The following is a 27,087-nucleotide window of genomic DNA, read 5'->3' as shown; positions in this document are numbered from 1 at the left end:
GTGGCTGCACCAATTTATATTCCCACCAACAGTGTACTTGGGTTCCCTTTTCTCCATGTCCTTGCCAACATTGGATATTTGTGGTCCTTTTGACTACAGCCATTCTGACAGGTGTGAGGTGATCTCTCATGGTCTTGATTTGCATTTCTCTGATGATTAACAATGTTGGGCACCTTTTCATGTGCCTGTTGGCCATCTGTATGACTTCTTTGGAAGAATATCTCTTCCGGTCTTCTGCCCATTTTTAAATTGGGTTCTTTATTTTTTTTGATATTGAGTTGTATGACTTATTTATATATTTTGGATATTAACTCCTTATTGGTCATATCATTTACAAATATATTTCCCATTCAGTAGGTTGTCTTTTCATTTTGCTGATGGCTTCCTTTGTTGTGCAAAAGCTTTTAAGTTTAATTTGTTTATTTTTGCTTTTGTTTCCTTTGCTTGAGGCGATAGATCCAAAAACTATTACTATGGCTTATGTCAAAGAGTGTTCTGCCTGTTTTCTTCTGGGAGTTTTATGGTTTCCAGTCTTACATTTACGTCTGTAATCCTTTTTAGTTTATTTTAGTATACAGTATGCAAAAATGTTCTAATTTCATTCTTTTACATGTAGCTGTCCATTTCCTGGCATTACTAGTAAAGAGACTTTCTTTTCCCCATTGTATATCTTTGCCTCCTTTGTCATAAATTAATTGAACATAAGTGCATGAGTTTATTTCTGGGCTCTCTATTCTGTTCCATTGATCTATGTGTCTGTTTTTATGCCTCTGTAGCTTTGTAGTTTTGAATACTGTAGCTTTGCAGTACAGTCTGAAGTCACGGAGTGTGAAACCTCCACCTTTGTTCTTTTTTTCAAGATTGCTCTGGCTATTCGGGGTCTTCTGTGGTTCCATATAAATTTTAGGATTATTCGTTTTACTTCTGTGAAAAATGTCATTGGTATTTTGATCAGGATTGCATTAAATCTGTAGATTGCTTTGGGTAGTATGGACATTTTTACAGTATTAATTCTTTCAATCCATGAACACAGGATATCTTTCCATTTATTTGTTTCATTTTCAATTTCCTTCATCAAAGTTTTATAGTTTTCAGTATATAGGTCTTTTACCCATTCTAGTTCTTGATATTTTGCCTGTGATCTGTTATTCTCTGTAAAGCTTCTGGGATCTTCTCTTTACTCATGTCCTCCAGCTCTGGGAAATTTTGATAATTTCTTCCCTTCTTTTTTCTTTGTTCTCTATTTCTGGAACTCATATTAGTCAGATGTTGGGTGTCCTAAATTAGCCTCTGATTTTTTATCCTTTTTCTCCCATTTTGCATCTCTTTATCTTTTTGTTCTACCTTCTGAAAGAGTTCTTCAGCTTTATATTTTAATCCCTCAATAGAAAAATATCACTTTGCAATCATATTTTTAACTACAAAGAGGTCTTTCTTGTTTTCTCAATATTCTTTTTTTTTATTCTTATTTTATGGAAGCAACATTTCTTGGTTCTTTCTGAGGATATTATAGTTGTCATTGTTGTAGTTTTCTTCTGCTGCCTGCATTGCCCCTATTTTCCCTAAGTTCTTTTTGTTTGTTTGTTTTGTTCATTTTGATCTTTTTCTTTCACTAGAGGCTCCTTCTAATGTTTAACAATCACTGGTTATCAGTTCACATTTAAGAGTGAGGCACTGAAAAGTGAATTAGAGGTTCTCTATGAGGGTGACTGCTGACCGGTGAGTTCCACGACCTGGTTCAGAGTCAGGGAAACAGGCCATTTCATTGGGGGACCCCCACATGGCACCATCTGTAGGTCCTTTCTTTGGGTTAGACAATTTCTCCAAAGAAGAATCCGATAATCTCCTGCCAAGGAAATATCAACCTGGCTGTCAACATCCTGGAGGCTAAGCTGTGGAGTGTGGGTTGGTAGTAGGTAGAACACTATTCAGTATTTAGACTTTCACTTGCTCCCCCTTCTTTCAGTGCAGAGCCTTGCCCCAGCCTCAGCTGTGCCAGATGCCCCACGTCCAGACCCTCTCTGATGACTTCTCCAGAGAGCAAAGCTCCCGTCTTGTCTTCTGCCGGTATGAAGGAGGGGCCCTGGGGCCCAACTGCTCCTTAGGAAGACCTTTTTAAACTAATCTTTGGAAGCACATTTTACACTTGAATTCCTGAGCCTCTCTAGGTTTTTGTGGCTCAAACCAGCCTCCTCTCCCACTGAATGCACAGAGATAGGGAGATATTCACTTCACTGGAATTTAAATAAAAAGCTCTCATTGAAAATGCTTTGATTTTGTGGTACTAAAATAGCATAAAATCACTGCTGTCAGAGAGATATGACCTGCTGGCCAATTTGGTTAGAATAATCTCTGCTCCTCTACTCAGGAGTAAGCAGCACACATCACCGCCTCCAACGGCTCAAAGGTTCTCAATGCCAAGGGCTACAGCCCTTTGTGCATTCTATGGGCTCTCTAATGATGGAGGCTCCCAACAGCACCTCTGTAATAAAACCCACAGTACTCCTTACCATCAGGAGGTAGTTGCTCAATGGCAGGAATCATCCCTGGTTGACTTTCTTACCCCCACGAACCCTCATGTTTTTCTGCTCATTTAGGCTGAGAGATTAGAGGAAGATCAGCCCCATAGGAGTAAACTTCCTGTTCTGAGTCCAACCCTGTCATTCTACTGGCCGTGTTCTTCTTGCCTGTGGCTTTATCTTTGCCTCATGGAGAGTAGCATACACAAAAGAGGTAAAGGGTTGAGATTTTGTGTGTGTGTGTGTGTGTGTGTGTGTGTGTGTCCTCAATTATTTTGATGAGGTAAAGGAGGATGAACACTTAAATAAGTATCATAGCGAACAGAGAAGCAAGTAATTAATTCACTAGCACTTAACTATATGAACATGAATTATATTTTATAGTCATGTACAATTCCCTTAGGATTAAAAATTGTTTTTCAAGAAAACATTCTCCTCATTTTGCATAGGATGAAATGAAGCTCGCAGAATTTACTGAAGTGTGCTCCAAATAGATCAGTAATGTTTTTAAAGTTTGAAGTCAGTAAGAATGGATATTTACAGGAGAAGTCAACCCCTTTCTTTTGGATATCTTTCAGTTCTAAGCGGTACAAATACTTCCCTGTTGGGCTTCCTTCTGGATTTTCTAGCTTAAAGTAAAAGAGGTTGGAAATGTGACAGATTTAAGATATAACATTTCTTTTTACTACCAAATGAATATCCTTCCTAATTTTGAGCTTGGTCTTTTACTCTTGCCAATCCTTTTTGAGAGGTCATGTCAAAATTTCAAAATATCTTTTGAGATACACACCATGAAGCACATAGACAAATCAATAGGAATAATATGCTAGACCTACCTGTTGAAATAACATGTAACCACTGCCCCAGCTATAGTCATTTGCTGGCATGCAAGGATGAATTCACTAGTCCAGATGAGGCCAATTAAATGGTACCACCACATATACCGAATGCCCGAAAGAGGCTTATATTCCACTTGGCCGCCTTCGATGACCTGTGCAGCTCCTAAAGTTTAAAACACAAACATGCTTTATACCTATGTTTTCCTAAGTATGGAAGAAGGTTCAACAGGCCATGCTTCCTCATACCTGGGCTTTGGCATTACACAAAACACAGATGTCAAAGTAAAGTTTGAAATACCCACCATAATATAAGATCTTCATAGCAAAACTAAAAATTGAGAACACACATTTAACTTATGAATAATATTAACAGGGATAATTATGATGACTGATTGGCAGGCAATCTGCAAGACACTTGACCTATACTCTCTCACCCCACTTTACAGATATGAAAACTGAGGTTTGGAAGAGTCAAGTGACTTTTGCAAAGTCTCATTGCTCACGACTGGTGGAGGGAGAATATAAACCTGGACACACTGGACTCTAAAACCCATGGTTTTTCTGCCACAACACTTAGTGGTGCAAACAAAACTTATGTTGATGGAAGCACACAAAGCCATTAGGACTCTGTTATAGAACCTCACTTCACCAAAAGTTTAGACTTAATAAAAGAGACAAGGATCTTCATTTTTTCAAAGGGATTCATTTCAGATTTCATTTCAAGAGCAAACTCTTCTAGGACACTTAAAATATCTACTGGGCCTCAGTGTTAAGCTTCTAGGTTCAAATCTCAGCTTCACCCCTTTTCGGGTAGCTAGGGGCAGGTTATTCGGCCTCTTGGAGTTTTAGTATCCTTATCTGTAATACCCATATGCTGGTGGTAGTTCAAGAGAGAGTAGAGTGGGATTACCTGGTCAGTGCTGGCCCAAAGAAATATCACTACATAAGTGATAACGATTTTTATTATTATTATTAAATTTCAGGAGCACAACACTGTATTAAACCGAGGCCAGTGGTGTAACCCCAGCAATGCAATGCCATTCACTGGTTATACCCTGCTTTATTTGCTCTCATCTAAAGAAGCCTTTGAATTAGCTCTGCAATTCCATTCCATTTGGATCTAGTAAAACCAAATCCCAGCTCTGCAACTGCATTTGATCTCTAGATGTCCTCTGCTGTGTATTTTACATAAACTACTGTAAGAAAGAAGATGGCACTTCGGTCTTTGGCAAAACCTACAACTTGAAGAAAATTTAAAGATAGTTTTATATTTCCTTTCACAGCTATCAATTGCTCTTAGGTTCATAATTCATGCGTCTTTAGACATTCACAATAGGGTCTGTGCAAAGGAAGTGGGAGAAGATAATCACGCTGTAGAGCGAACTAACTCCACAGACTAAGGCTGGTCTTAGGAACTCACGCTCTGTGTGCAGCTGAACAAGAGTCACATTGTGAGAAACAGTGCAGCAGCTTGGCTTACAGAGAGAAGTTAATACTTTACTGAACAGTGGGCTCATTCTGGCTTGGAAGCAATTTCTGATTCAGGTAAGGCGCCGATCAATGCTTATGCTTTTCCAAAATGGGTGTGTTTCAGAAAAGCATTCCCAATCCCAAACGAGGTGACCCCTCACAACTTAACAAGCAAGTGTAGGTAGATCAGGTGAGGGGAGACTTGGAGAGCCACTCCAGGAATAGCAGAAGTGATGGGGCCAGTCAACATGCACACTGATGCCCCCACAGGGTCACCAGTGATGGGGACAGACTACAATTTGCAAGAACAGGTCTACAACATCACACATGGTTCGGGGGGTGGACGACGTTTCCAAAGAACAGGAGGGATGATTTCCTTGACAGACAAAAGGCAAGTAAGTACAAAAGCCCTGGGTGCTAAGGGGGGATCGTCTCTCCTTGGGGCTGCCCTGTACTGCCAGGGGCACATTCACATACATCCCAGCTTGGCACACTGATGGCGACAGTCAGCAGGTAGAGAATGGCTGAAGGGATAAATCATGATCCACGCAGGCCTTCACACCCTTGGCATTCTGCACAGAAGCAGAATTCATAAATTATTCTTGACTGCCTACTTGTGTTTGAACATCTTTAATAGATGTTCAACAGATGATGAAGCCATCATCTACTTATTTTTCTGGTTCCATTATACCAGACTATTTAAAGGTTTTCCTTTAGGACAGGGGTTTTCAACCTCTCAACGTAGCAACTGGCATTTTGGGTCAGATAATTCTTTGTTAGGGGCGGGAGGGATGGAGGCCTGTCCTGTGCATTGGTAGGATGTTTAGCAGCTTCCTTGGCCTCTACCCATTAGATGCCAGGAGCTTCTTCCCTCCCCTCCTCCAGTTATGACAACCCAAAATGTCTCCAAACATTGCCAAATGCCAGGTGGGGGACAGAACTGCTGCTTGAGAACCACTGCTTTAAGCAAACATTCTCTGAAGAATCAGGCGCTCTGGCTTCAGGAAGAAGCTTAGGGTGGGGCAGGCGTGTTTATGCGCACAGGACTGCCCTCTCCTGGATGGCTGGGTCGGTGCAGGCAAGAGCCTCATCAAAATACCAGTTGCTTGGTTACTAAGGACCATTACAATATAGCTACCACTAAGTGTAGCTAACGGGCGTGGGAACTGGATCCCAAGATAAGATTGATCTAGGGGGATGGTGGTGGAAAGGACGCTGAACTGGAAGAGGGCTTGGTTCCAATCTCAGCTTTGACGTTTGTGATAAGCAACCTGGGCCTCGGTTCCCTTATTGTAAAGATGAAGTGGGAAGACGAGATGAACTCCAGGGCAGTAGTTATACAGTGTGAGAGTCAGGCAGGCTGAGATTCACATCTCTGCTCTGTCTCCTAATGGCGGACCAACCTCAGGCAAGTTATGAGGTTGTGGGACATTTTAAAATCTCTGTTTCATCATCTGTAATCTGAAGACACTAATACCACTCCCTTGTTGATTCCATCTAGTCTCACGGCTCTGAAAGCCATACACGTAGCTGTTACGAGGATTAAACAGGTAAGTGCTTAGAACAGTGAGTACAATATAAGGTTAGCTATGGTTGAGGTACAAGTAGATATGATTCCAGTTCTGAAATGAGCAAATATTTATTTAGCATATACTGCATGTTAGAATTATGCTGGACATGAGCTATCAGGGGAAAAGATGAAAAAGGCAAACACAAAAATCAGAAAGAAGATATCACCAGAGTGAATATCACATTTGCTACATTAGTTTATTCATCTCCCCTTCATCTGGACTGTTTATAATTCCCCCTCCAACCTCTAAGAGTTTTTTTCCCATCCTCGCGCTCAGTCAGTGGCCTCACTTCCGGTTTCTCTGAGAAAACTGAAGCAATCAGAAAATCTCTGCTAGCACCTACCCCCCAACTCTACCCCTTATCAGCATATGTCCATAATCAGACCCACCCTTAATACGATAAACTGTCTGTGATCCTAAGGCCAACCTCTGCACTAGATCCCCTTTCTTACCTACTTGAAGATATCACTCCAGAAATTTTCCCTCTCTTTCTTGCTTCATCAGAATATTCCTCTCTACTGAATCATTTTTAATCACCTCACATCTTCAAAAAAAAACCCTACTTTTTTTTTTTTTTTTTTTTGCGATACGCGGGCCTCTTACTGTTGTGGCCTCTCCCGTTACGGAGCACAGGCTCCGGACACGCAGGCTCAGCGGCCATGGCTCAAGGGCCCAGCTGCTCCGCGGCATGTGGGATCCTCCCGGACCGGGGCACGAACCCGTGTCCCCTGCATTGGCAGGCGGACTCTCAACCACAGCACCACCAGGGAAGCCCCAGAACCCTACTTTTTGACTCCCTTTCCTCCTCCAGCTTCCTTTCTATTTCTCTGTTCCTATTTACAGCCGAACTTCTATTATTCTTTCCAATTCTTTTTTCTCCACCTTTCTCTTAAACTGCTCTAATCCTGATCCAGCCCCCCACGCTTCTCTGAAACTGCTTTGTTTCACTTCCATGTTGCTAACTGCAATGGTCAATACTTAGTTCTTATCTGATTTGTCAGCAGCACTTGACACATTGAACCCTTCACCCCAATTCCAGGACAGCACATTTTTCTCCTCCTGCCCACTGGCTGCTCCCTTTCAGTTTCCTTTCTTTATTCTTCCTCATCTCCAAGACCTCTTAACATTGACATGCTCCAACGCACAGTCCTTGAATTTCTTTTCTATCTACACTCATTCAAATCTCATGGTTTTAGATACTATTCATGTGTTCCCCAATTCCCAAATGAGATCTCTAGCTGGCCCTCTCCAGAAACTTCAGACTCAAACAGCTAACTACCTACTTGACATCTCCATCCAGCCGTCTAAAAGGCATCTCAATGAACACAACTAAAAAAGAACTTCTGTTCTTCCCCGAAAACGCTCCAAAGTCTTGTCCCATCTCAGCTGATGGCCATCCCAACTTCCAGTTGCTCAAGCTAAAAAACCTCAGTTTTATCCCCAACTCCTCTTTCTTTCACACCCTTCATCTAATATCAGGAAATCCTTCAGAATCTGATATGTCACACCATGTCCACCATTACAACCCTGTTCTAAGCCACCATCACCTCCTCCCTGGAGCACTGCCATGAAATTGTAAGTCAGATCATGCCACTATGCTGCTTAAAATGCTGTAATGACTTCCCATTTCAGAAACAAAGTACCTATAATGGCCTACAACGCCCCAGGATCTGACCCTGTGCTCTCTCTGACACTCACCTGAACCATTCTCTCCCTCGATCAGGTCACTCTCACTGAATGGGCCTCCTTGCTGTGTCCCCAGCACCTCTCCCTCTTGCTGTTCCCTTTGCCTAGAACATTTTCCCTTCCTTTGCTTAGTCTCATGGCTCTGCCCTCACTCCCTTCAAATGTTTGCTCACAAATTATCTTCTCAACAAGGCCCTCCCCAGTCACTCAATTCAAAATTGGACCCCCCTCCTTAAGCATTTCCTATTACTCTTCTCTGCTTTATTTTTCTCCTTACCACTTATCAACTTTTAATATACTATAAAATTCACTTACTCATTTAATGCCAATCTCCCTCTAGCTTCCAAACTAGAAGGAGAGCTGTATCTCCAGCATCTGTAACAGGGTCTGATATAATAAATGTTCAATAACTATTTGTTGAATGAATGATTGTATGAATGAATGAACCAACCTTCCTCAAGTAATACATCCTATCATAGAGATTTGAGACAACTTTCTAGAAGTCTTCCTAGAGATCATCATTATATCCTGGAGGAAATGCATCATGCAGCTAGCTATAAGTCTGGGTATTACAAGCAAGCTTTAAAGCATTTTGAAAGACTGAGGTGATACTGATATCATATTAATGATCAATGTAAATGGCAGTTTCTCAAGGGAGGCAGTCCAGTTGGTTGGGATAATTTCCCAAAGGATGCAGGCCCGACTTAAAAGGGTTCTATGTTCTGGCACATTCTGTGCACTCGGCCTCTTCCAGCAAACGGGCTCAGTGTTCTGCTGACACCCATCCTGCCTGTGCCTCCTGCTGGCTCAGCTTCTGCGCTGACAGCACGAGGGTTAGGGCAAAAGAGAAGAAAATCTCATTGACAGCGCACCTGTGGTTCACCTAGTTCCTTCTGTGTATACATCTCATTTAACACAACATTGATGTGAATTCACTTCCTGACTCAGCACACACTTAACTGAACTCACTCAAGGGCTGCGCACTGACCGCAGAGACAGAAAGAAAGAGACACAGTCCAGGCCCTCCAGATGTTCCTTCTCTTGAGGGAAGACAACACACACGTCATTATCTTGCATTATTGTTTTTTATAGACCTTATCACTACCTGACATAATCTATTTACTTATTTATGCTCTCTTTCCCCACTCACTAGTACCTTTATCTGGTTCACTGCTGTATCTCAGTACCCAAGCCACATAGCAGGCATTTGAGGACTATCCGTTGAAAGAATGAAGAATATAAAAAACTCAGGGAAAAATGAAGAAGAAATATCTAAGTATGCCCGGGCAATTTAGAGGAGATTTTCCAAGAAATATATTACTCAAAACAAATCTTGAATAATGACTAGTTTTCCATGAAGTTTGGGGGAAAAAGTTGGGGTGAAAGTTAGGAAGAGGAGCAGATTCTAGACAAAGACCACAGCAGGTGCAAAGGCACCGAGAGGTTCATGGAGATTGTTTTCCCTCACATTTCCCCACAAGGACCATAAACTTCTGAAAAGCAGGGGCTGTTTTAAATTTCTCCTGAGAAATCTCCCTTCCCCCTGTTCCTAGGACAGGACTGGGCCACTAGGAAACTTTTGTGAAATAACTTCAATTATCTTCTAGATCTCTGATAACTTCAAAAAGGACAATTTTCTTTTAGACTGTGTTCTCAAATATACCATGCAGAGCAGAGAATAAACCACAAAGCTGAAGCCAGTGCTAGACATTGTCTAGTTGACATTAGTTCCTAATATAAGGAACACATACTGTCCCTTATCTGCAGAGCAAAGCTCTGGTCCCATCTCAGCCTCCTAACATCATTATGAAGCAGCCTGGGGAAAGCACCATTTTCCCACTGTATAAAAGGAAAACAGGAAGCCCAGAGGATTAACATACAAGGAAGGCCAGAGCCATCCTGGATCCCAGGTCCCTTGACGGGAGACCCTCTCTCTGACCTTGCTGCCTCCTTTCCAAGCATGGTCCTTTGCCTTTAAACACGCTGAGCACATCCCTGCGATGACCTCTTCTAACTGCAGTACCACTGGGAGAGAAAGCCCCCCCCTTCCCCAAACGGGCCTCTTTCTTCTACTGTTCCGACTGTGGGGCATCCCAACCACCTTATGGTAACTGGGCGTCATCAGATCAACTGGGCTCTTTCCAACCTGCCAACTGCACCTACTGGATTCCCAAGGTTATTTCCGTTTTCCTGTAACTACTATTTTCACTGGATTTAGTAGTCACTGTCACATTGCTGGTGGCAGACAAGTCCCAACCGACTCATTACCGTCATTACTGAGGGCCTGGTTATGCTCCACTGAAACAATCCTCAAACAAGCCAGATTTTGTCAACTAGTTAAGAGACTGATTAACAGTCACTAGAGAAATAGCTCATCAAAAAAATGATCAACCTAAAGTTCACTTTTTCTGCACTTTCTTTTCTTTTTTACACATTAAAATATTAACTCATTTCAATCATCTGACACAATAAAAGTCTTACAGTATTTACCCACTGAGGACACCCCACAGCACTGGGAACATTGGGTGGGGACTGAAGAGAGAGCCTGAGGGTCCTGGGACTTCCTGAGGGACATGAAATGAGACAGGCAGGTGCTGTGCAGGCATCTCTCACCACCCGGATCACCTGGGCACCTGCTGAAGATCAAAACACGCAGCAGATGACCTGCCCAGGCCCAGAGCCCATCGTCCTGGCCCTGCATGAAAAGGCTTTTGAAGTCAAAGGGAGTTCTGTGCACCTGGGTCAGCCCCCAGGTGAGTGGAAAGAAGAGGCAGGTGGCCTAAGGGGACGGCGGGTCTGGTCTCTATGACGCCCAGCCCCGGGGAAGGGGGAAGGCAGTCGCTCTGTGTGACACCCTCTCCTGTGAAGCCGAACGTCAACCTGCCCACAGACCCCTACAGTAGGTCCTGGGCACCCGGTTTCCTCTTCTTGCCCTTCAACTCCTCTCACTTTTGCTCAATTTGCTCCTTCCACAGATAGAGAAGGGCTGTGCTTTAATATGTGACCCTCTGATGTGTTGCCTTCGGCCCTACAGAGCAGCCCATTCTCTCCCGGCCCCTCCTCTCACTCCTGTGGCTGAGGCTGTTTAATGTCCCCAGGCCCTGGGCCCAGCTGGGGCCGAAGTGGGGGAACTGAAGGACAGCCCTACTAGCAGCTCACCCCCAAGTTGGCCCTGGGGCGTGTTCTTCTCCAGCTATATCCCCAACTCCCAGGACCAGCTCTCGCCTTGTCCCCTGTGAGCAGGCTCCCTCCTGAGCTTGGACATGACCCCACTAAATCCCCTTTGCCTTTTTCTGTACTTTCCGATCTTCTGGTAATTTCCAGCCCATCCTCTGCGAAGCCTTCCCTGACTCGCAAAGGGGGTTGGAGCCTGTGGTGCTCCATAGCTCCCCAAATTTCTCCTCTTGCGATGCTCATCAGCCTTTGCCATCCGCACCGTGGGGAGAGGCCACCACTCTTCCCCAGCGCCTTGCCAGGGCCTCGTCCCCCCAGTGCTCACCTAACGTCTGTGCATTAAAGAATGAAAGAACGTGTCCTGCTCCAAATCATTGAGGGTTTAACCACAGAGACAATTCCCTTCACCCAGACTCATAGCCCATAACGACAGCGGGGCGGGCAGCTGTACCCTGGATGCTGGAGTAGGAAGGTCCCTCCCTGGTCCTGAGCTATACTTCCCAGGGCCTCACCTCTCCTCTGTGATTGTTTTTTTTTTTTTTTTGTGGTACGCGGGCCTCTCACTATTGTGGCCTCTCCCGTTGCGGAGCACAGGCTCCGGACGCGCAGGCTTCGCGGCCATGGCTCACGGGCCCAGCCGCTCCGCGGCATGTGGGGTCTTCCCGGACCGAGTCACGAACCCGCGTCCCCTGCATCAGCAGAAGGGCTCTCAACCACGGTGCCACCAGGGAAGCCCTCCTCTGTGATTCTTTAGGGCGAGGGCCCAGCACCACAGTCTACCACCAGGGCGTCAAGCCCTGCCACCTCCTGCCACACCTCACTCCCAGCCTGATCTGGCTTTAGCTTCTGGCCCTGTCATGTTGCCCTCTGGCCACAGGTCCCAAACACCACATTACAGGCACAGCTTGCATTCACCAGCCAGCTGCTGTGGTCACAATACTGCTTCAACTTGAACAGACAAACCTGAGGAGGTCTAATTTGATCTCCTAGCTTTGTATCCCAGACACAAGGGACATGCGACGTAGAGGAAAGAGCACAGGCTCTGTTCTAGGGCTCTGGTGTCAGTAAGAGCCATCACACTTTCTAGCTGGACCTTCAGCAAATTGCTTTCTCAGAACCTCAGTTTTCTTGCCTGTAACTTGAACATAACAACACAGGCATCGAAAGGGGGTCGCGACACTTAAAGGAGAGAACATAAGAAAGCACCTAGTGCAGAGCTTAGAATTTGGGAAATTTTCAATAAATGCTTGCTTTCCTGGAGGCACTGAAGCCATTGCTTCCCTTTCCGCCAGGACTAAGACCACATCAAGGGAATGAGCTGGAAGATGCTTGTTCAGTGTTGCCCTAGTTAAGACTTCCAACTGTCCTGCAATTTCTGTTCTTTCATCTTTTCTTGGTAGCAGAACCTCTTATTTTTAGGCTGTGCATGGCCGCCACCAATGAAATGACATTTCCTGTCCCCCCTTGCACAGAGGAGTTGCCATGTAACTGGGATTTGGCCAATGGGTGTAGATGGAAGTGTTGTCATGACTTCCCTGCTACCTTCCTCACAGCCCAATAAGACAGGGTGGTTGGAACTCGAGTGTCTATTTCAGCTCTGAGGTGGAAGCAAGTGGTAGGCTGTGCAACAAGAAAAAAGGTGCGTGGGTCTGTGACCTCTGGCAGCCCATGCTGGCATGGGGTCTCCTCCTGTGGGCTTCATTTACATGAGAGAGAAATTGCCTGTCATCTTGTTTAAGCCACTGTTTTGAGGTTTCTGTCACTCTCACACAAAACTCATCCTGATTGATTACTCTCCCGTAATCAATTTGAACAAGGTTCCCTGCTGGATAATTATTGGAAGTGCATTGCAGGCCTTCAGCAAGCTTCCAGAGACCCCCGACAGAAGAGACTGCCCCTAGAGCATCTCTAAGCTGGAAACATGGGCTTTCAAGGGCTTGGACCTCCCGAGAGCTGGCTGCCCATCCTGAAGTAATCTCCATGGGGTCAGTTGACTCCAGAAGAGAGGTAAAAGAACCTAGTTTACTAAGAATCTACTACATGTAGTTATTCCTACATATACAACTGGAGCCTACAGGGAACAGAATAAACTTGATAAACATTAAGAAATTATGTTAGCCTGTTGCTTTGACATCTGCTGTGGTTCTTATCTGCCTGGTGAAAGTCTCCAAAAGCAACTTACTCTTTTGTACTCACATCAGAGTATGAGTTTGGGCCTTAACTAAATCAAACTGAGCAGCGAGTGAGAGAAGATCTAGAGCAGTATCACCCAAAGTGGGGGCCACAGACTAGTGGCCTGGGCTCACCCTGTATGTGATTAGTCCACAGTGAGATAAGGAGCTTGTGCCAGAAGTTAGGTCCGCTGCATCACTAGGCCTATCGTCTCATTCTGCTGACTTTTTTTTTTTTCACAGCAAGACTTTCTTGATGGAGGAAGTGATGGAGGGATACACATTCTGGCATAAGCTCCTTATCCGGTGTCAGACACCCCTTTGAATAGCACTGTTCTAGAATGTGGCTGCTCTCTGACAGGGATCCAAAAAAACATAACCCTACCACAAACCAACTGAATCAGAGTCTCCGAGGATGGGGCCCAGGCATCTGTATTTTAGTAAAGCACCATAGCTGAGTCTGAGGAATATCTCTGGTGGAAAGCCACTGTATAGATATGACAGCAGAATGGAGGGTAGTACTGTCTTCTCAGGAGCAAAGCGATGTGAACATCTGTGCACACTTGCTTTAAACTTAAGCTTGTTCTTCTGAGCACAACGTTTTAACAGTGTCTTTCCTGGGTTCTTTTTTTCACATACTGATACAAAAGAGGAAAAAGAATTTCCTGCTTTTTCTCCCATGACAGAGACCCAGGCACTGTCACTGTTGGCATCAGATGCCTTTAGCTGCATGGGAAATTCGGTCCTTACAAAAACAGGCCAATGGTTCCAGAATGGTGAGGCCTTCCGTGCATGACTCCAGGGTGACGGACCCCACTCCCACTGCCCTTACCTGCAGTTCCCAGGCTCAGGAGCACGGCCACCCAGGAGACCCAGAAGAAAATGAGGATGGTAAACGTCCACAGTGGCTGGAACAGCAGGAAAGGAGAGTTGCTGATGGCTTTATTTGTGACTCGGAGAAGTTCAACTGTCAATTTTATTCTCTTTCTGAGGACAAAAATCAAGACGAGCAGAACTGCCTGGTGAGAAAGGGGTTAAATTATTCAAAATAATGAAGAACTGAGAAGAGCTGAAAACAAACCCTAATATTTTACTGACATCTCAGCAAACAGCTCTTTTAAGATAGTTACTCCCTACTTTTATTATAATAGAAGAGCCATATTCTCAAATACTAACTGAGCACCTACTATGTGCTGACACTTATGCTAGATCCTGCTGCTACAACAGTGGACAAGACACAGCCCCCGCTCTAAAGGAGCTTGCAATCTGGTCAGAGAATGAGAGAAAACGAGAATAAGATCCTCTGGGGTCAGGGAACCGTCTATTTCTTTTTCCCTCCACAGCACTCAGTATGCTCAGAGAATGCTGAAGGACGGCAGAAGGTCAAGGGGACACAAGTATGAGGGAAGAGGACAGTGATCGTGCCTCAAAGCAACCTTCTGTGCCTCCTCCTCTGCTGGCTTTCGCCTCCCTGTATATAAATATCATATTAAAGAAACAAACCTCCCTCTACCCTCACACCACGGCCCAGCCACCGTCATCTCTCATCTCCTTCACAGGCGAGCTTCTTCAGGTACTAGTGCACACTAGCCATCTGCACGTCCGTACCTGCACTCATCCTTCAGCTGCCTGTAAACCTCCGGACCCCAAGACTCTCCTGAAACTGCTCTCCCCAAGGTCACTTCATCTGACCTCCTGAATGTCAAATCGTACGGAAACATTCCAGATCTTGTTTGACCTCCGCATGGTGTGTGAATCTCTTGTCCCCTCCTCTTTTCCTAAAACTTTCTCCTTCGACTTCTGTGACTGCTCTTTCCTCTGGCTCTCCTTCTACTTCTTCAGTTGCTGTTTCTTGGGATCCTTTGGGCGGTCTCTCCTACTCCTCTGTGGTTTTAGAATCCTTCTTAGATGCTGATAACCTTTAAATAAAAATCTCCAGGGTCCAGTGGTTAGAACTCCGCGCTTCCACTGTGGGGGGCACGGGTTTGATCCCTGGTTGGGGAACTAAGATCCTGCAGCCAATTAAAAAAAACATCTCCAGCCTCACCTTTTTCTAGGTGCTGGATGAGTAAGCACTTCAGTTACCGACCAGGTGTTGGGTGTCCTATAGTGTGTCAAACTCAACTTGTCCTGAACTGAATTCATTATCTTCATACAAAAACTTATTTCCCCTGTATTCCCTACTCCAGTGGCCCTAATTTTCCTGGACTGTCCAAGAAAAAATCAGGCTCCTCTCTTGCGTGCTTCCATTTTATCCCATACTTACCCTACTGTAGCACTCAACATACTCTACTGTAGATGTTTATTGTCTGCATTTCACATTACATCAAGCTCCTTGAGGGCAGGGCCATCTGTTATTGCCAAGGACTGGCACAGTCCCAGCGCACAGCACAATCTCAATCACCTTGGACTCAGTTTCCCGATAGAGCTCTCAATCTATCCTCTCCTCTCTATTCCCACGTTGATGCCACAGCTCAAGTCTCAACATCTCTCACCCAGACCCCAGTAGCCTCTGTACTACCTTCTGCTTTTAATCCCCTTAGCCCCCTACCCCTGCCTCAATCCCTCTTCCAACCCAAGCTAAACGGATCTTTGTAAAAGGTAGAGTCAAGGATATCATCTCCCTGCTCAAAATCCTTCAACATCTCCCCAGAGCTCCTGGATAAAGATCGAAATCATCATCACTGTAAATCAGGATCTTCCTGGCATGGTCCCTTCCTGTCGAGGGAACTTTCTGCAGGCTCCTCTCTTGTCTATGTGACCCCTCCCATGCTACTCCCTTGGCCTAAGATGCCCTTCCTCTTCCAGCTGGGCTTGGGCATTGCTGCCCCTCAGGGACCTCATAATCAAGTGGAGGAAAGTCAGAGGGTAGTGGGATAAACTGTGCAAAACTGCTCCAGGGGTTGGGAACAGGGCCTCCTGCCATAGCTGTGGGGACTGGCCTGAGGAGCCAGGGGAGATGCCCGGAGAAGATGGTAGGAATTTCCATCTCTGTGTCCTCAATGCCTAGCACAACCAACAAGGAAGAGGGACATTTTTTGTTGTTGTCGTTTTTTACTAAAAATTTTAATGAGGCAAAATGATACAATCTTTAGGCAAATAAACTTGGCTTCTAGCTCCTGAGTGGAATGGTAAAATGTGTGTGTTTAAATGTGTGTGTTTTTCAACTGTATTATATATAAAATGCTCCCCTCACGTTCAAAGTACACCAGGATATTGACCGCAAGTGATGAGTTAACTCTAACCCGTCACTTCCCCAGTCTCAAGGGAGATCAGCGTTACCCACTGGGGATGGTGCTAGGGGTGCTGGCTGGGCAGGGGGAACAGCAGAGCTGACTCACCACAGGGGTCAAGCCTCAACTTCACCCTTCTGGGCTGCACCTCAGCCTGTGCCCCTAGGCTGACACACTGAGGCGAGCATTCGATGCCATTCATCCCGTTTTCTTCATCGCTGCTAGTGGTTTTACTGAAACCACTGAAATAATCTTCCTAGGCAGCCCCCCTCATAGGCCGCCATCTCTCCCCGTGTACCCCGTCACGGCGTTGCTAGCCCTGTAATTCATCTCATCGTGGGGCGCGTGCTACCTTTGTGTTGTGTCTTTCCAGGTCCATTGCTTAGTGCAGGGCCCTGGGCATAACAGGCGCCCAGTAAACGGTGATGGTGACGAAGAAGCTAGGGCTCTTAAGAGAACAAGCTCCTCAGCAGCAGTCCTTGGTAGAGAATGAGCGGCAGTGACACGTGTGTTAGATGAACGGTGTGTGAGCTGTGGTGCGCTTCCTCACTCTGCTCTCACAGCCTGCCCTTTCCCTAGCCTAACGCTTGGTGAAGAGCATTCCCCCGACCCTGGCATCGGGCGGCCATTAATGGCTCAGTGTGTGAAGACAAAGGGAGCCCTGTGGAGGGCTGGGGGTGGGGGAAGGGGAGAAGCAAGCTCTCCCGGCTCCCCGCCCTTCTCCTCCCTGCCCCTAGTGCCAACAGCCCAGCACGCGGCCTGGGGTGCAGGGGGGCCTTTCTTCTCCAGTCTCCTGCACACGCCCTGGCTCAGCTACGGGCCTGGTCCCGGGACGAACCAGGAGCTTTGCTTTATCGGATACTTGCTCACTGAGATGCAGTTCCCGTGACAAACGCAAACCTGACACCTCACTAGAAAGGAGAAAACGGGAAGCCTGTACCAAACATGAGAACCGAAAGATCCCCTTAGAGGAGAGAGCTGAGCTGGTGGGAGAATCTGCCCTTGTTGAAAGATTTAATGGGCGTGTGGAAACCCCGGCTGCCATGCCTGCGTGAAACAGTTAGCAAGCAACACACCAAAGGATGCCCGTGGGCCACCTGAAATCAGTTCCCGACCCTTTCCGGGGCCCTATGATTCCAGAACTGCTATCAGCACCCGGGGAGGGGCCAGAATGATTTTCAGTTGCCAACCACCCTCCCCCAACAACCAGGATCTCCAGGCTCAATGCTCTCTGTTTGCCTGCTCTCAACTAGGGAATTCACCAAGGAGGCGGCGGTTCTCTCAAACCAACTTAGCCTAGCAGCCGCACGTCTGGAAACAAAGGGCTCTCTGTGTTCAAGGGCAGCGCGAGTTGTCACAGCCTTGAGAGCAGAGCATCCACCGGCTAGAGGGGCGGCGACTCTCTGCAAACCAGGAAATGGGAACTGTTGTATGTCTGGCTCCCTCTCCGCGCTGCGGCGTCCCCCCTATAGCCGCCCGTGGGTGCAAGCGGTTCTACTGTGTTCAAGGGTAATGAGTCAGCAAGGGTAACGAACCAACCTCTGAGATGGTGGACATGACGGAACGAAGTCAGAGCGTTTACTCATCTTTTTTAAGGCTGCAATGCATTCCTATGTAGGTATCTCAAATAAAACACAAAGGCACTAGACATGTGTGTACACTCACTACACTAACATGTATATACATCCTGCAGTGAAAGAAAACAAGTGCTCGTTGCTTTTTGGTTAAAACCTAATTATTTGGATTTCAGAGTTCTGCCCGGCTACTTGATCTACTGCTGGAAGGGTGCTTCTTACCGTGATAACTGTAGACACAACAGCAAACCCCAGCAAACACTTCATGTTCTCCCTTTCTGTGTCCAATTCTGTGCTGAGGTCATTAGTGTAGTCATAATACAGCCACCATAAGACACCACAGACAACTGGAAAGCAAAACACCAGCAGAACTCAGCGCGCATGCCATGAGGTAAGCATCCGCCCCTCCCTTCACACCAGGCGGCCCTGCTCAGGCAGTGGGTCCCAAACCCCTGGGTCTTTGCAGGCACTGACCGGCCCTCTGAAGCAGCTGGATGGGGCCAGCTGAGGACCTGCCAGACCTGGGGTGGCTGCCCGTCTCTGGGAGACGCAGGGAGGTAACTCCGGAACACAGATGTGTCCTGTCAGCCTGGCCCATGGGTGGGGCTGGGTGTGAGCAGGGAGGAAACCACACTGACGGGATGGTGAGAGGAACAATATTAGAGTCTAAAGTCTAAAATTTCCAAGTGAGCTCTGTGGGTGACAACTCCAGGGGCAACCTGGATATTGGCTTGGCACCTACAAAACTGGGCGGACGCCTCGACATTGCACGTGCTCTGCATTTAGGTACTAAGTGCTACCTGCAGCACATCCACAGTGACGACAGGGAGGTCACAGTCGTCTTTACTAGCCGTGGGTGGGGAAGGCACCCTCACAAGCCATAGTGCGTGTCCTCCAGCACCTGCACGCTGGGCACCTGTGATCTGCAGAACTGACTGTTTAGGGGATGAAACTCCAAATTGGGCATGCCAATTATTAAAAATTAAAATATCCTATACTAGTTCGGAAACAGCTGCTGCCTTGAGCTCCCTGCATGCCTCTGCCCCTCGGACCTTCTTCCCCGACAACTTCTGGATGGATCCAGGACCCAGCACTGAAAAGGAAAACAGTGGGCACCGGGCAGCGTCTCCGGGACCCTGCCCCAGCTCAGGGCCTGCTTCTCTTCAGATTGGCCGGAGCCTTTGCATGACAATGTGGGTACCCACGGGTGATGTGAAAATTCAGAAGACATCCTTTAAAGCAACGGTCCCCAACCTTTTTGGCACCAGGGACCGGTTTTGTGGAAGACACTTGTTCCACGCACAGGGTGGGAGGTGAGGGGATGGTTCAGGCCGTAATGCGAGCGATGGGGGAGGATGGAGAGCGGCAGATGAAGCTTCGCTCCATCGCCTCCTGCTGTGCAGCCCGGTTCCTAACAGGCCTCGGACCGGGGGTTGGGGACCTCTGCTTTAAAAGGGCTTCCAGTAGGCATTGGAACTGACTTTTAGTGGTGTGGAAATCAGTACCACTCACCTGGCCGGCTCATCTGAGAGGCGGCACAGTGCAGAAGAGACAGAAGGCTGAGCAGGAGGAACTCTGCTGTGATCTGTGAGACAGAAGCAATCCTGTGGTCCTCCCTGACCTCTCTGGGCCTGGGTCTCCTCATATGTAACATGAGGGAGTTGGACGAGAGACTCTCTAAGACCCCATGTAGCTCAGCAATGCCAGCTTTTAAGTTCTACACTTAATGGAAAGGCTTTTCATTTAATCAAGAAGAAATCAATCAAGTGGAAATACTTACACAGCAATCCCAAAACAATCAGTGCAATGAAAATGTGAACCAGAAGGGTGGTGATGAATCGGAAGGTGAACATCATGGCCAAAGACAAGGCTAGAAAATTAAGCAAAACATATAAATTCTAACAACCACCAAGGCATGGGGGGGATGATGATGGGGCTGGAACGCCTAAACCTTCCAAAAGAGGGAGGGCTGAGGACTTCCTTCAATCTCTAGATATCTTGGACATCTACCAAAGAAAAAAACAAGACACACCCAGGCCCCTCTCTGAAGCATACACAAGTTAGGTCTGTGACAGTGCCACTTCCTGAAAGTGCTAGCATTCTTCTTGAATTAAAAAAAAATTCTTTTAAAGCAGGTATTATTCCCCAAAACCCTAAACTTTCTTTTTTTCTTTTAAGTCCAAATGAACCATCTAAAATTTTTTATCAAACTTAACTCTTTTGATTTCATAACTTATCTAAAGTTCTAATTTTCTGTTCTCAGATACTCTCATTAAATATGAAAGATGAATGCCTTTAAAAATGAAAAATTTAAGATTATAAGATGTATGTATAAAAATCTGCACATCTGTTTCCAATTCGGGAGTTTTTAGGCCTATGAATTTATTCTAAGTACTTCAGTGAATTTATAAATACTATATTACTTATTTTTCTAAACAAGAATTCAAGATTACATATAGATATTTGGGTGTAGTGGTTAAGAACACGGGTTTAGAATCAGATAGGTCTGGGCTGAGTCTCAGCTCTGCACCTCTGCTTGGCCAAGCCTCAGACCTCTCTAAGCCTCAGCTTCCTCTCCTGCAAATGGTGATAGGGTTCTGATGAGGTTTAATGTGTTAACAGCAAGCAGGATGTCTGGCCCATCTGGGTCATAAAAAGTCTGGAAGTTACATAACGGTGGCTAGTTAAGCATCCCCAAGCATTCAGGAATTAGTAACCTTTAGGTAATGAAATTATGGAAAACTCAATTTGTAAACTGGCAAAATTATGTTAATGGCTGATCAAAGAGTTTCTTTCAACCTTCCAAGGTTGGGAGACAGCCGCTGTAAATAACGGGGTAAATAAGAGGCCACTACTATTGCCTACAGCAGCAGAGAGAACTAATTCGTTCAAAGAGAAGGTCGACTCTTAAAGGAGCTCATCGAGCTGAAATAGCAAATGGGAAGTCAAACGGTGACGAGCGCCTGGGGGGCTGCTTCCAGAAAGGCCGGGAAAAGGCATGATCTGGCTCAAGACCTTGACCCTCCTACAACCCAGCAGGCCTGTTCCTAGGAGGAGCTGGATACATCAGGTCAATGCCCTCTGATGCTATGCCCTCTGTGCTACATGCAATGATGCACACACCTCCTTCCCTTGCTCACCAAGCAGCCTTGTGATCGGGCATGCCTAGGGGAAGAGGGCTCGCGGGCCAGAGGACATGTGTTCCTGGTACTTATCATGGCCACTTCACAAAGTGGCAATCTGCTCTGCACATCCATCCTTATGCAGAGCTGAGGGGCAGGCCCTGGGACGCGGTCACTCTCTAAGGCAGCCCCACCTAGTGAGGCCTCGGGGCAGAGAGCCAGCTGGCCTCTCCCCAGTCTTACTGCCACCTGCTCCACTTGAACCTGAAACACTGAAAATAACTACAAAGAAAATATATGAAGTTTTATATTTAAGTCAAGAGGCTAATTTCCATTGTACAACATACATAAGTGCTAGAAACTTTGGTATAAATAGTCACTGAAATAAAATTAATTGAAAATTACCGAAGGCGAGGACACAGAGACCGAGGATTGTGTCTCTTCCTGACATTATTCCACTTAGAATTCGATGGAGGGCGTCAACATCATTGATCAAAACAGATGCAAACAGGGAATAACACTCAGGAGTTTGAGGGATGCATCGATTAAACAAGGGAAAAGACTTGCTAAAAAATAAAAGAATAAGTGGCAAAGATGTTTACTTAATTACTTATCTTAAAAAAAGATGTTTATTTAAAATTCTCAGCAACCAAAATGTATAAGATCTACAATAATAAAAAGAAGTTTAACATCTTGTTTGCAGTCTACACCTTACAAAGCCAGGCATCTGTGCTGCCACAGTGTTCCGCTGATGCCCGGATGGGAAACTGATTATGGAGACCCATAGACACCAGGAACCTAATCTTGGGGAGTGACATTGCTGACTCTCATGTCTTGGCCCTTCCTGGATAACAAACTACCAACTCCAACGCAAGAATCACATTTCTTTTAGGAACTATTAGAGATTAAGGACTGGCTCAATCAAAAGCTGTACTAATGAAACCACCAGCTTTATTTCTATCCTCTTTAAGAAGATGTAAAAGCCTTGAGAGTTTTGTTACAAACAGAGTGAGTGCTTAATAAATGAGTGATAAATGTATGAATGAAGCTGTGGTTGATAACTGCCTTGGGTAGATGAAAAAGCTGACCTCTTTTGGGGCCCTTCCTGAAACGGAAAAATGCCCAGGAATGTTCATCCTAATGCATCTTAATGAGGCCACACATACCTTCACAGCATCCTGCTCTTCTTTCCTTCTGTGGGCCCCAAACAGTGGAAATAATCCTGATCCAAGAAGTGCCAAATTATCTGACAAGTTGCTAAAACATTAGGCAGTCGCCAACATCGCATTGCCATGAAGGCAAAATGCCTTCTGAAATCCCAGTGAAGCTCAACACAGAACATACAGCAGGATCTTTCTCAGGAGTCACAACAGTATGTGAGAGTTCCCGAGTCACTGAATGGTGATTTAAGAGAACAGCAATACAACCGAGCCGTTGTTTTCTTTAAATTAAAAATTTTGCAAGTGTGATACATTCACACAGCTCAGATTCCAAAAAGGTGCAATAGGATAAACTGTGAGTAACTGCACTTTCTTCTCCTTGGGCCACGGAAATACATTTCCTCACAGGCGACCGTTGTTTTGGTTTCTTGTATATCATTCTAGAGACGTTTTTAGCATACACGAACGTAATAGGAAATTTAAATAGGAGTCTGCTGCTGAGGCTCAAAGATAATAAAAATTATATCCCCAAATGAGATGCCAGACCCCACCAAGCAGGGCTTGTCAAAAGAGAGGTAGGAGAAACCTGGTTATTCTCTTAAACCTTCACCCACACTGAATATAAGAGTGTTGGAAGTTGGAGATTAGAAGAGCATTTTATAAAATAAACTTTTAATTTTGGAATAACTTTAGTGTTACTGAAAAATTGCAAACATGGTACAGAGAGTTTCCATGTACCTTCACTCACCTCCACCTAATGTTAACATCTGACATAGCCACAGTACATTTGTGAAAATTAAGAAATCAACATTGGTGGGCTTCCCTGGTGGCGCAGTGGTTGAGAGTCCGCCTGCCGATGCAGGGGACACGGGTTCGTGCCCCTGTCTGGGAGGACCCCACATGCCGTGGAGCAGCTGGGCCCGTGAGCCATGGCCGCTGGGCCTGCACGTCCGGAGCCTGTGCTCCGCAGCGGGAGATGCCACAACAGTGAGAGGCCCGCGTACCGCAAAAAACAAAACAAAACCCAAAAAAAACATTGGTGCTACACTATTAACTAAACCACAGTCTTTATTTGGAAGTCACCATTTTCCACCAATTCCTTTTTCTGTTCCGGGATACCACACTGCATTTATTTGTTGTGTCTCTCTTGGTTTGTGACAGTTTCTTAGTTCCTCCCTATTTCTCATAACTTTGACACTTTTGAAGATTCATGGTCAGGTATTTTATAAAATGTCCTTCAAGCTATAGAATGACCCTCACATTTTCTCATGATTAGGCTGCAGTTATGGGTTTATGGGAAGAAAACCACAGAGGCGAAGAGCTATTCTCAGAGGATCACATCAGGGGACACGACAGCAACATGACACCACTGCTGGAGTTGCCCGAAATCACTTGGTTAAGGTGGCTGGTACCTGCCAGTTTTCTCCACTGGAATCTGACTATTTTTCTCTTTCTACACTCTGTTCTTTAGAAGTGATTCACTAAATCCAGCCTGTTCTCAAGAAGAGGGAAATTAAGTTCCACCTCCTGGAGGAGGAATATCTACACACATTATCTGAGATCCTCTGTAAAGATTTATCCCCTTTCTCCCATTTATTTATTTACTTAATCAGTCATTTATTTATATAAGTATGGACTCATGGATATTTACTTTATCATCAACCCTAGTACGTAGCTTCAAAATTGCTAAATAGTACCCCGTGAGAAACAAATTTACCAACTAGAGCACAGTGTTTATGTACAGTATTTTAAATTTTTTGGTGTTTTTTTTTTCTTGGCTTTAGCTTACAGTATGTAGTCACAGGGTTATTTCCCAAAGTTACTTAGGCCAGCTCCTTTTCTCTCTACTCCCTTCAGTTAGGTTATGTCATACATTTATAATAAGTTAAATTCATTTGTTGTAGTCTACATTTTATCCTGAGATCTCCTGATACCTTGGTTGTTTGTATTTTTTATTTGGATACAGTTGACTGTGTACAGGTGTTGGCAAGTGCATAGACTCACGTACAAGAGCAATTCTAAAGAGATGTTTTTGTTTTTGTTTTGAGAGAGAGAACTGCCATGTGAATCTATCGCTGTCCCTTAGGGTGAGGGATACTACTCCCTTACCCTAAGATGAGAAGTGAGAAGATGTTTCCTGGAAACAGATGAGAAGTGTTTCCTGGAAAACTCAGAGGCTTTACAGACCTTAACCCATGGGTTAAGGTCTGAGCCCTGAGAACGGGGTGGGGCTGGTGTCCAGGATGGTTACATGAGCGACTGTGGGGACCTTAACGGAAAGAAGCTGTGGGTAGCTGCTCAGTGCCTCGGGAGAGGGGAAGGAAGGCCCGACCAGAGGAATAGGGAAATGATCAGCCAGGGCAGAGATGCACTCGACCATGTAAGGGGCACTGCTGGTGAGAAAGTCCATTGATGGAACTTTCCAAATAACCCGGAAAGTGCTTCATGGAGAAAGCTGGCTGGAACATCTCCCAAGCCCAGAAGACTCATCCTAGAATCAGTACTAGTCAAGTAAAAATGCTCCTGGCTCCTTCTGTCTTCTCTTCACTTTTGGTGTGCCAGCCCCAAGAGTCAGAAGCCCGTTTTAGCAAGCTGGGAAAGGAAGGGGTGAGGAAGTAGGAGAGGAGAGAGAAGCAGAGGATTGCACCTCTCCTGACCCAAGCCGTCTCCCTGCTCCTGACCCAACCTGGGGGACGGAGAAGCTTCAACTTCCGGTCAAGTTTGAAGTCTGTCACACTGCACTGAGCATTTTAATTCCTGAATTGAAAGTGTCTTTTACCACTTAAAGTGACTGAGTCCTTACTACCTAAAAGTAACCAGAGAAGTCCTGCGAACCGTGTTTTCATTCAGGGTCAGAGAAAAAACTAGTCTGGCTGAATAAATTTAAAGAGACAGAGAAACAAAGCTAGAGTGGCTTTCTAACTACATCCTATAGGTTATGTTTGATGTAATGATTATACAGGCAAATATACACACACACACATATACATACTTATATGTATATAAACACATAAGTCACACTTATGATATTTCCTTTTTATGGAAAAGGTGGTACACTGCATACTGCTTTATAGTTAGCTTTTTTTTTAACTTAATACATCTTGTAGCTCTGCTCATATTAGAATATAAGAGATTCCTCTTATTTTTACTGAGGTAAAATTTACATATAGTGAAATGTACAGATCTTAAACATACAGTCAGTGGCTTTTGACAAATACATATGTCAATGTAACCACCAGCCCTTTCAAGGTGCAGAACAGCTTTTTTACCCCAGAAAGTTCCCTCATGCCCCCTTCCAATCAATCTCCATGCCTCTACAGGCACTATTAATCTGATTGCTATAACTAAACATTAGTTTTGGCTCTTGTCTAATCCCATTTAAATGGAATCACATAGTATGCACTTTTCTGTGTCCAGCTTCTTACACTCAGCTGTCGCATGTATCAGCAGATCACTCCTTTAACTGCTGAGTACTATTCCACTGTATGAATACACTACCACTTGTTTGTCTAGTCTCCTGTTGATTGCCATTTGAGTTGTTTACAGCTTTGAGCTATTAAAAATAAAGCTGCTATCCAGGACCTACTGTATAGCACAGGGCACTATATTCAATGCCTTGTCATAACCTATAATGGTAACCTGAAAAATAATATATTTATATACATACATATATATGTGTGTATAACTGAATCACTTTGCTGTATACCTGCAACACTGTAAATCAACTATACTTCAGTTAAAAAAAGATACATCATCATCATTTTTAAAAAGCTGCTAGTAACGTTCGTATAAGTCTCTTTAGGGACACGCATTTTCATTTCTCCAAGTAACTACCTAAAAGTGGAATTGTTGGGTCATATGGAAAGTGTATGCTTAGCTTTATAAGAAGCACCAAACTTTTTCCAAAGTGGCTGCAGCATTTATATCCCACCAGCAATGGCTGAGACTTCTAGCTGTTCTACCTCCTCACCAGCACTTGATATGGTTCACCTTTACGATGGGAGCCCTTCTAGTAAGCATGTAGTGATATCTCACGGGATTTTCAATTTGCATTTTCCTGATGGCTAACAGTGGTAAGCATCTTTTTATGTACCTATTGGCTCTTTATCTTCTTTTGAAAAGTGTCTGTTCAAGTCTTTTGCCTGGTTTTATTGGGTTGTTTGACTTTTTGTTATTGATTTAAAGTAGGGATCAGTCAAATTCAGCCCACCATGTTTTTGTACATGAAGCTTTATTGGAGCACAGCACAATCCATTTCTTTATGTATTTTCTATGGCTGCCCTTGCCCTGCCCTGGCAGAGTTAAGTACTAGTGGCTACTGAGATGATAATGTCCACAAAGCCTAAAATATCTACTATATGGCCCTTTAAAGAAAAAGATTGCAGATGCTGATTTAAAGAAATTCTTTATATACATACTCTGGATTTAAGCATTTGTCATATATACATACTGTGAATATTTCCTCCAAGACTGTTGCTTCTTTTTTTTTGTTTGTTTTGCATTTTCTTAACGGTATCTTTAGATGAATAGAAGTTTTTAATTTTGATGAAGTCCAATGTATCATTTTT

At 44.9% G+C, this 27,087-nt stretch overlaps 1 protein-coding gene across 6 annotated transcripts in view; it reads right to left on the bottom strand.

Moving 5' to 3' along the window:
* SLC44A3 (solute carrier family 44 member 3) overlaps positions 1-27,087 on the bottom strand; it is a 93,183-nt gene that overhangs the window by 45,057 nt on the left and 21,039 nt on the right. For all 6 annotated transcript variants that reach the window (XM_032611481.1, XM_032611399.1, XM_032611618.1 and 3 more), the window contains 5 exons: positions 21,765-21,925; positions 20,018-20,107; positions 18,460-18,584; positions 14,263-14,449; positions 3,356-3,521 (listed from right to left, as the gene is read on the bottom strand). In XM_032611481.1, coding sequence (XP_032467372.1) covers positions 3,356-3,521; positions 14,263-14,449; positions 18,460-18,584; positions 20,018-20,107; positions 21,765-21,925 — 729 coding nt within the window. The remainder of the gene's footprint in view (positions 1-3,355; positions 3,522-14,262; positions 14,450-18,459; positions 18,585-20,017; positions 20,108-21,764; positions 21,926-27,087) is intronic.

This window comes from Phocoena sinus, chromosome 1 (genome assembly GCF_008692025.1).
Source record: "Phocoena sinus isolate mPhoSin1 chromosome 1, mPhoSin1.pri, whole genome shotgun sequence".
Classification (NCBI taxonomy): domain Eukaryota; kingdom Metazoa; phylum Chordata; class Mammalia; order Artiodactyla; family Phocoenidae; genus Phocoena; species Phocoena sinus.
This window is presented reverse-complemented; position numbering and strand designations above follow the sequence as displayed.